This window comes from Chiloscyllium plagiosum, chromosome 26 (genome assembly GCF_004010195.1).
Source record: "Chiloscyllium plagiosum isolate BGI_BamShark_2017 chromosome 26, ASM401019v2, whole genome shotgun sequence".
NCBI lineage: Eukaryota > Metazoa > Chordata > Chondrichthyes > Orectolobiformes > Hemiscylliidae > Chiloscyllium > Chiloscyllium plagiosum.
In genome coordinates this window covers 49789618-49800310 of record NC_057735.1, presented here as the reverse complement: position 1 = coordinate 49800310, position 10693 = coordinate 49789618, and the positions used below count along the sequence as shown (strand labels likewise).

General features: G+C 44.4%; 1 protein-coding gene across 1 annotated transcript in view; it reads left to right on the top strand.

The window, feature by feature from the left end:
* Positions 1 to 10693, top strand: part of LOC122562953 (voltage-dependent L-type calcium channel subunit alpha-1S-like) — a 172513-nt gene that overhangs the window by 4340 nt on the left and 157480 nt on the right. The window contains exon 2 of the mRNA XM_043716256.1: positions 4965 to 5138. Coding sequence (XP_043572191.1) covers positions 4965 to 5138 — 174 coding nt within the window. The remainder of the gene's footprint in view (positions 1 to 4964; positions 5139 to 10693) is intronic.

Sequence of the window (10693 nt, the reverse complement as noted above, 5' to 3'; positions counted from 1 at the left end):
GATCCTCACACACTCACTCCCTGACCCTCACACACCCACTCCTTGACCCTCACACACTCACTCCCTGACCCTCACACACTCACTCCCTGCAAAATATTTGTTTAGTATCTCTCCCACCTCCTGGGGTTCAACACAAAGACAGTTCCCTTAATTTTTAAGGGGCTCTACCCTCTCTGTAGTTACCTTCTTGCCCTTAATGTATTTGTAGGATCTCTTTGGATTATTCTGAATCTTATCCAGCAATGCTATCTCAAATCCCCTCTTTGCCTTCCTGATTTCTTTCTTAAGAATGGCCCTATACTGTTTATATTGATTAAGAAATTCAATTGAACCAAGTTGCCTATATTTAAAATAAGATTCTTTTTTATTCTCGATTATTTGTCCATTGTTCCTTAATCTTACCGGCCTTACCATTCACTCAGACAGGAACATAATGCCTCTGAACTTTTGTCATCATGCTCCTGAAAGCCTCCCATTTGTCAGACGTCCCTTGACCTGCGAAGAGTCTACTCCAAACAACTTTTGAACTTTCTTGTCTCAAACCATTGAAATTCCGCATTCTCCAATTAAGAACTTTAATTTTTATGGATGGCTTATCCCTTTCCATAACCATTTTGAAACTAATAGAATTATGATGGCAAAACCCAAAGTGCTCCCCCACTTTTCCTTCAGTCACCTGCCCTGCCTTATTGCCCAAAAGAAGATCTAGTTTTGCTCCTTCTTTAGTAGAAGCATCCACATTATTGATAAAAAAAACTTTTCTTGAACACCATTTGACAGATTCTTTACCATCCAGACCTCTAACACTATGGTAGCTTCAATCAATGTTTGGAAAATTAAAATCCCCAATTATAAAACCTTAATATCCTTACATATATCTGAGCTCTCCCAACATATTTGTTTCTCAATTTCCCACTGTTGGAGGGGCTGGCAGTAGAATCCCATCAAGGTGATCTTTCACTTTTTGTTTTTAATGTCTACCCATATATTTTCATTGGATGATTTTTCAGAAGTATCTCTTTAAGGTTTATTTCTGAACACTATTTAAACATTTTGCATTTGGAGCCTCTTGTCCATTTGACTGACTCTGTCTGTGAACAATAACCACATTCACAGCATGACCTGACTCTGAGCAATGTGACTCTCTGCTGGAACAGAGCGTTCTAATTCCTGATCTGTTCCTGATTCTTGTTCATCTCCGCGTCTCTGACACCAGTTCAACAATTCTAAGCTTGACGTACACCAGATATAGATTTATTAAGATAATTAATGTAGCTTGTCCAGGGTCACATGGCCTTCCACAAATTCTCTCCTTGTTACAATTATAACACAGCAATGTCATCCCCATCTAATTTTGTTTTAGTTTTAGTCAGCATGGAAACAGACTTTTCAGTACAACTAGTCCACGTTAACCATGTTCCCACTCTAAACTAGTCTCCTCTGCCTGCGTTTGGTCCACATCCCTCCAAACATTTCCTATTCGCGTAATTATCCAAATGTCTTTTAAACTTTGTAACTGTGCCTGCATCCACCACTTCCTCAGGCATTCTGCGCACTAACCACTATCTATGTTAAAGAAAAAGTTGCCCCTCATGTCCTTTTTAAATCTTTCTCCTTTAACCTTAAGAATATGCCCACTAGTTTTGAAATCCCCCACCTTAAAGAAAACACCTTTGCTAGTCACCTTAACTATACCCCTCACAATTTAGTTAAATAATTAGAGTGTGAATTTATCACCATTACACTTTTCTTTACAATTAAACTAGTATTTCATCTTGTTCAGCTTATCGGTAAGTTACGTTTCATTGTGATGTCACTTCATGAGATATTTTCTTTCAATGATGTTGAACTTGTCCTGCTGCTACTTTTTAAAAAATCCCTAAGGTTACTTTCTTGATTCTCCTCGTTTTCATCCCATCCATAGCTGCTAACTTTTGGACCTCCAACCCAATCACTGGATAAACTAAGCATTCAGCAGACCAATCACCAATTGCTTCCAGTTCACCAACCCATCCACCCGCTAACCATAGATTCATTAGACTAAGCATCAATTAACTATTGTTTCACCAACCTGTCACCAGCTACCTACAGGTTCACCACCGATTTAACTACTGCTTAATATGTGGATGTACCTATGAGAGAAGGTGCAAAACTTGACCTATTCTCGGGAAATAAGGCAGAACAGGTGACTGAGATGTCAATGGGGGAAGCACTTTGGGGTCAGCGACCATAATTCTATTAGATTTAAAATAATGATGGAAAAGGATAGACAAGATCTAAAAGTTGAAGTTCGAAATTGGAGAAAGCCCAATTTTGATGGTATTAGGCAAGAACTTTCAAAAGCTGATTGGAGGCAGATGTTCACAGGTAAAGGGATGGCTGGAAAATGGGAAGCCTTCAGAAATGTAATAATGAGAGTCCAGAGAAAGTATGAGGGTGTTAAAGTGAAAGGAAAGGCTGGTAGGTGTAGGGAATGCTGGATGACTAAAGAAATTGAGGGTTTGGTTAAGGAAAAGAAGGAAGCATGTGTCAGATATGGATAAGATAGATCAAGTGAATCCTCAGAAGTGTATAAAGGCAGTAGGAGTATACTTGAGAGGGAAATCAGAAGAGCAAAAAGAGGATATGAGATAGATTTGACAAACAGAGTTAACATGAATCCAAAGGGTTTTTATAAATACATTAAGGACAGAAGGGTAATTTGGGAGAGAATAGGGCCCCTCAAAGATCAGCAAGGCTGCTTTTGTGTGGAGCCGCAGGAGATGGGGCAGATACTAACTTAGTATTTTGCATCAGTATTTATTGTGGAAAAGGATATGGAAGATATAGAATGTAGGAAAATAGATGGTGACATCTTGAAAAATGTCGATATTACTGAGGAGGAAGTGCTGGATGTCTTGAAATGCATAAAAGTGAATAAATCCCCAGGACCTGTTCAGGTGTACCCTAGAACTCTGTGGGAAGCTAGAAAAGCGATTGCTGGGTCCGTTGCTGAGATATTTGTATCATCGATAGTCACGAGAGAGGTGACGGAAAACTGGAGATTGGCTAACATGGTGCCACTGTTTAAGAAGGGTTGTAAGGACAAGCCAGGGAACCATAGACCAGTGAGCCTGATGTCGGGCAAGTTGTTGGAGGGAATCCTGTGGGACAGGATGTACATGTATTTGGAAAGGCAAGGACTGATTAGGGGTAGTCATCATGGCTTTTGTGCGTGGAAAATCATGTCTCACAAACTTGATTGAGTTTTTTGAAGAAGTAACAAAGAGGATTAATGAAAGCAGAGCGGTTGATGTGATCTGTATGGACTTCAGTAAGGCGTTTGACTAAGTTCCCCATGGAAGACTGGTTAGCAATGTTAGATCTCATGGAATACAGGGAGAACTAGCCATTTGGATACAGAACTGGCTCAAAGGTAGAGGGTGGTGTTTTTCAGACTAGAGGCCTGTGACCAGTGGAGTGCCACAAGGATCAGTGCTGGGTCCACTGCTTTTCATCATTTATATAAATGATTTGGATGTGAGCATAAGAGCTTTGGTTAATAAGTTTGCAGATGACATCAAAATTGGAGGTGTAGTGGACAGCGAAGAGAGTTACCTCAGATTACAATGGGATCTTGATCAGATGGGCCAGGGAGTTGAGAAGTGGCAGATGGAGTTTAATTTAGATAAATGTGAGGTGCTGCACTTTGGGAAAGCAAATCTTAGCAGGACTTATGTACTTAATGGTAAGATCCTAGGTAGTGTTGCTGAACAAAGAGACTTTGGAGTGCAGATTCATAGCTCCTTGAAAGTGGAGTCGCAGGTTATGCTTTCCTTTATTGGTCAGAGTATTGAGTACAGGAGTTGGGAGGTCATAGTGCAGCTGTACAGGACATTGGTTAGACCACTGTTGGGAAGATGTTATGAAACTTGAAAGGGTTCAGAAAAGATTTACAAGGATGTTGCCAGGGTTGGAGGATTTGAGCTATAGGGAGAGGCTGAATAGACTAGGGCTGTTTTCCCTGGAACGTCGGAGGCTGAGGGGTGACCTGATAGAGGGGCATGGATAGGATAAATAGAAAGATTGGAGCGACTGGGCTTGTATACCCTTGAGTTTAGTAGACTGAGAGGGGATCTGATTGAGACGTATAAGATTATTAGAGGATTGGACACTCTGGTGGCAGGAAACATGTTTCCGCTGATGAGTGAGTGCCGAACCAGAGGACACAGCTTAAAAATACGGGGTAGGCCATTTAGGACAGAGATGAGGAGAAACTTCTTCACCCAGAGAGTGGTGGCTGTGTGGAATGCTCTGCCCCAGAGGGCAGTGGAGGCCCAGTCTCTGGATTCATTTAAGAAAGAGTTGGATAGAGCTCTCAAGGAGAGTGGAATCAAGGGTAATGGAGATAAGACAGGAACAGGATACTGATTAGGAATGATCAGCCATGATCAGCCATGATCATAATGAATGGTGGTGCAGGCTCGAAGGGCAGAATGGCCTGCACCTATTGTCTATTAGCAAAGTCTTTTCCCCGGGGTCGGGGAGTCCAGAACTAGAGGGATAGGTTTAGGGTGAGAGGGGAAAGATTTAAAAGAGACCTAAGAGGCAACCTTTTCACTCAGAGGGTGGTACGTGTATGGAGTGAGCTGCCAGAGGAAGTGGTGGAGGCTGGTGGAATTGCAACATTAAAGAGGCACCTGGATGGGTGGGACTAGATTGGGTTGGGATATCTGGTCAACATGGATGAGTTGGACAGGAGGGTCTGTTTCCATGCTGTACATCTCTATGTCTCTATGGATCACCAACCCACCCACAATCTAACTACTGGTTCACCAGGTTAAGCAGTGATTAACCATCAGTTCGCAAACACATCAACTGGAGAACTATAGGTTCACCAGACAAACTACTAATTAATTACTTGTACACTAGCCCAAACATCAGCCAACTCTTGGCCCAAAGCCTAGCTAACTACTGCCTAATAGACATCTATCCTGTCAATGCTGCCCTCTCCTTCACTCTTTCCTGCTGTTAACCTATGTTTCTGTCCTGCAGGTCAATGATGCTATTGGGAATGAGTGGCCTTGGATCTACTTTGTCAGTCTCATCCTGCTGGGCTCATTCTTTGTGCTGAACCTCGTACTTGGTGTCCTGAGTGGGTGAGTCACAGAATGTTCCAGTGCTGGAGCGGTACGTTCTCCCCCCGCCCCGCCCCCCCCCCCCCCCCCCCACAAAATATTGCTGACGTATTTGCTATTCAAAATGCCCAATTTAACCCAACTCCCCTCACCCTGTAATTTACCCCAATAATCGTGCTCTCCTAACCCTTTAATATCCCTCACTCTGCACGCTCTCCTCACTCTTCAATATCCTCTCTCTCCTCTCACCTTTTAATATTCCCCCAATAATCTCACTCTCCTCATCCTTCACTCTGCACGCTGTCTTCACCCTTCAATATCCTCTCACTTCAATACCTGTTGTCATTCCCTGGTGTGACCAACAGGTGACTCCAGACTCACACCAACACAATTGCCTCTTAACTGCCCAAACAAGCACTCAGTTTAAGGATGGTCAATAAGTATTGAGCATAGAATCCCTCCAGTGTAGAAGCAGGCCATTCGGCCCATCGAGTCTACACCAACCTTCTGAAGAGTATCCCACACTGATCCACCCACTTACCTTATCCCTGTAACCTTGCACTTCCCATGACTAATTCACCTAGCCTGCACATCTTTGGACTGTGGGAGGAAACCAGAGCACCCCGAGGTATCTCAGGCAAACGCGGGGTGAATGTGCAAACGCCACACAGATAGTCGTCCGAGGCTGGAATCGAACCCAGGTCTCTGGCGATGTGAGGCAGCAGTGCTAACCGCTGAGCCACCCCTAAACGAATACTGACATTGTCAGGGAGGGCTTATTTTGCCGAAATCCAGGATTGAACCAGGGACCTTTAGATCTTCATTCTAACACTGTCCCAACTAAGCTATTTTGGCTTAAAGCTATGCCTGAATAGGGACTTGAACCCTGGAACCTTACCTAAGGGGCAACTTTTTCACGCAGAGAGTGGTATGTGTATGGAATGAGCTGCCAGAGGAAGTGGTGGAGGCTGGTACAATTGCAACATTTAAGAGGCATTTGGATGGGTATATGAATAGGAAGGGTTTGGAGGGATATGGGCCAGGTACTGGCAGAGGGGACTAGATTGGGTTGGGATATCTGGTCGGCATGGACAGGTTGGACCGAAGGGTCTGTTTTCATGCTGTACATCTCTATGACTCTATGACTATGACTGACACTCTCCCAACTGAGCTATCTGGGCTCACAGGTGTTGGACTCATTAGCGATAGCCACATAATAAATAAAGGAAAGGGGTTTAATTCATTATCGTCTGCAGTGACCCACTCAGTTGTGTCAAACTACTATTTTGAAGTAACTATGGGTGACCAATGAATGCTGGCCATCCCAAGGAGGCCATCCAGAGCCTACCAATGGAAAACAGAGCTCAGTTGTGGTGTGTTTGTTTCTCAGTTATTTTTCTCACTTTTATACATCAAGAAGATGTATAACATAGCTTTTTCAAATAGCTAATTGTTTGAGACAGTGGAGTTTGTTACAGTGGTCCAGCTACAGAGGTAATTTAAAATTCAATAGTGTGTACAGACGATAATCAGAATGGCCAATGGAATCAGTTCATTATACCCCGAGGCAGGAAGACAGAGTGGTAGAAGTCATGCGTCTGTGATTTAAAAAACCATGATAGGACTATATTTGGAGTCACTGTGGTCCTCAGCATCCCACTGTAGGAAGGACATGGAAAGAGTGCAGTATTGATCGACTTGAATAATAACTGGACATCAAGGGTTCAATGATGAGAAGAGATTACACAAATTAGGGTTGAATTTATGCAATAGAAAGATTACAGAGTGATATCATATGAAAACTGTAGATGGTATCTTCCCATTTACAAGTGAAATTGTGAAGAGATTGGAGAACAAAGAAAGTTTACAGCCCAGGAACAGGCCCTTCGGCCCTCCAAGCCTGAGCCAATCCAAATCCTCTGTCTAAACCTATCACCCAATTCCTAAGCAACTGTATCCCTCTGCTCCCTACTTACTCATGCATCTGTCCAGACACACCTTAAAAGAATCTACCATTCCTGCCTCTACTACCTCTGCTGGCAATGCGTTCCAGACGCCCACCACCCTCTGTGTAAAGTATTTTCCATGTGTATCCCGCTTAAACTTTTCACCTCTTACCTTGAACGCGTGACCTCTCGTTATTGAACCCCTCACCCTGGGACAGAGCTTGTCTCTATCCACCCTGTCTATACTCTTCATGATCTTGTAGAGCTCAATCTGGAGGAAGGAAACTAACTGATTGTCCGGATGTGTTGCCTGCCGTGATCTCCTGGCAGTCAAGCATTTGGTTGGTTCTTTATGGCCTCTTGATTAGGATTAAGACCCAGTATGAGGAGGACCCAGTCACCAAGAGTTGCTGGCCAATTAGAGACCAGCAGCTTCAGACCTCAGCAGTGCCACAGAGGGGCAGTAGCTGCAGTCAGTACAACACCTCTCCCAGTCTTCCTCCTCGTCCTTCTCACTCACCAAAACCCTCTCCTCTTCGTACCCATCCATGTCCTGCTCCAATCACACCATCCCCCAACTCATTTACTGCCCCTCCCCATTTTCTCTGGCCCTCCCCTTCCCCTTCAGATCTTGTCCTCTCGTCCCTCCCTCTCTCCTCCCCTTTCTCCTCCTCCTTCCCTTCTCCTCTCCTCATTCACTACCCTTCTGCCGCTTCCTCCATCCCTCCCCCACTTCCCTCCCCCCTTCTCTCCCCTTCTACCCCCTTCCTCACCCGTCACTCTCAACTTTATTACCCTTTAGATGTGCCTCTTGCCTAGCTCTCCTTGCTGCTCTTCCATATTCCACCCTCCATACGTGTTAATGTGCACTGGTTCTTGCCCTATATCAGTGTGCATTTGCTAACCTACAATATCTCTTGGTCAAGAACACCTCGAGTTTACAATTTGCTCCTCATTTTCAAATTCCTCCATGGCCTTGCCCACAATGATGAGTTCAGAGCCTAGGCCCCAAACTCTGGAATTCCTTCCTTAAATCTCTCTGTCACTCTGTCTTTCTCTATTCATTAAAACTATTAGTTGGTTTTTCAACATCTGCTGTAATATTTCTTTCTGGGGATTGTTGCCAACTTCTGCTTTTGCCCCCAGAGTAGTACTTTTGGGTGGTTTCTAACATTGAACGGGGTATTTGAAAAGAGTGAACCGTGAGAAATGATTTCTGCTGTTTGGGGAGTCTAGGATGAGGGGCGCAGACTTTAAAAACCTTGCCTCAAAGAGAAGAGGAAACACTTTTGACATTTGAAAAGGTGAGGTGTTCAGGGAGCAGGGGCAAAGGTTTGGAACTCTCTGTAACAAATGCCAGTTGAAGCGAGATCAGTTGTTAATTTTCTTCAAGGGATTGCTGGGTTTTGTTGTCCAGAGGTATTAAAGGTTACGTGCCAAAGGGAAGCTTTAAGGGGATAGCTAGAAAGTCAGCTATGATCTCATGGATTGGCCTCTGCCTGCTCCTAGATTTGCCTTGTTGTTGGTATATTTTACATCCAGCTTTGGTTTCAATGAGTTTATGCGTTGGAAGTGGTGGGGAGCATGAGTTCCTCGTGACACCAAGCTCTTTTACTTCAACATTCCTTGGAGAATGTTGGAGCCTGTTCAGGCCCAGCTTGATGGCACAACCTTATACACTTGGCAAGAGAGACAGGCACAGGGCACTTTTGCATTTAATGTATGAATTTGAGCAGTGGAGAGCAATTCCATATTTTTTAATCACTAAGGCATGTGGGTGTTGCTGGCTGACCAGCATTTATTGCCCATCCCTAGTTGCCCTTGAGAAGGTGGTAGTGAGCTTCCTTCTTGAACCGTTGTAGTCCACCCGATAATGCCCTTAGGGAGAGAATTCCAATGTTTTTACCAACGACAGTGAAGGAGTGGTGATGTATTTCCAACTCAGTATAGTGAGTGACTCAAAAGGGACTTGCAGACGGTGGTATTCCCATGTATCTGCTGCCTTGACCTTCCAGGTGGAGGTGGTCGTTGGATTGGAAGGTGCTGCCTCAGGATCTTGTTGAATTTCTGCAGTGCATCTTGGCGATAGTATACACTGCTGCTACTGAGCGTTGGCGGTGGAAGGAGTGGATGCTTGTGGATATGGTGTCAGTCAAATGGGCTTTTTTTTTGTAAAAACCAAAAATCAGAATTAGCTGAAAGAGCTCAGCAGGTCAGCATCTGTGGAGAGAAATCAGAGTTAATGTTTCAAGTCAAGTGATCCTTCCTCACTACACTTTTGTCCTGGATGGTGTCAAGCTTTGTAAATGTTGTTGGAGTTGCACCCATCCAGGCAAGTCAGGAGTATTCCATCACACTCCTGACTTGTGCCTTGCAGATGATGGATAGGATTTGGGGAGTCAGGAGTTGAGTTACTTGCTGCAGCATTCCAAGTGTTTGTGGTGAATCCATAGAACATAGAACATAGAACAATACAGCACAGAACAGGCCCTTCGGCCCACGATGTTGTGCCGAACATTTGTCCTAGCTTAAGCACCCATCCATGTACCTATCCAATCGCCTCTTAAAGGTCACCAAAGATTCTGACTCTACCACTCCCACAGGCAGCGCATTCCATGCCCCCACCACTCTCTGGGTAAAGAACCCACCCCTGACATCTCCCCTATACATTCCACCCTTCACCTTAAATTTATGTCCCCTTGTAACACTCTGTTGTACCCAGGGAAAAAGTTTCTGACTGTCTACTCTATCTATTCCTCTGATCATCTTATAAACCTCTACCAAGTCACCCCTCATCCTTCGCCGTTCCAACGAGAAAAGGCCGAGAACTCTCAACCTAGCCTCGTACGACTTCCTCTCCATTCCAGGCAACATCCTGGTAAATCTTCTCTGCACCCCCTCCAAAGCTTCCACATCTTTCCTAAAGTGAGGCGACCAGAACTGCACACAGTACTCCAAATGCGGCCTAACCAAAGTCCTGTACAGTTGCAACATCACTTCAATCCCTCTGCTAATGAACGATAATACTCCATAGGCCTTCTTACAAACTCTATCCACCTGAGTGGCAACCTTCAAAGATCTATGTACATAGACCCCAAGATCCCTCTGTTCCTCCACCTGACTAAGAACCCTACCATTAACCCTGTATTCCGCATTCTTATTTGTTCTTCCAAAATGGACAACCTCACACTTGGCAGGGTTGAACTCCATCTACCACTCCTCAGCCCAGCTCTGCATCATATCTAAGTCCCTCTGCAGCCGACAACAGCCCCCCTCACTGTCCACAACTCCACCTATCTTCGTATCATCTGCAAATTTACTGACCCACCCTTCGACTCCCTCATCTAAGTCATTAATAAAAATTACAAACAGCAGAGGACCCAGAACTGATCCCTGCGGAACTCCACTTGTAACTGGGCTCCAGGCTGAATATTTACAATCTACCACCACTCTCTGCCTTCGACCGGTTAGCCAGTTTTCTATCCAATTGGCCAAATTTCCCTCTATCCCATGCCGCCTGACTTTCCGCATAAGCCTACCATGGGGAACCTTATCAAATGCCTGACGAAAATCCATGTATACTGCTCTACCCTCATCCACATGCTTGGTCACCACCTCAAAGAATTCAAT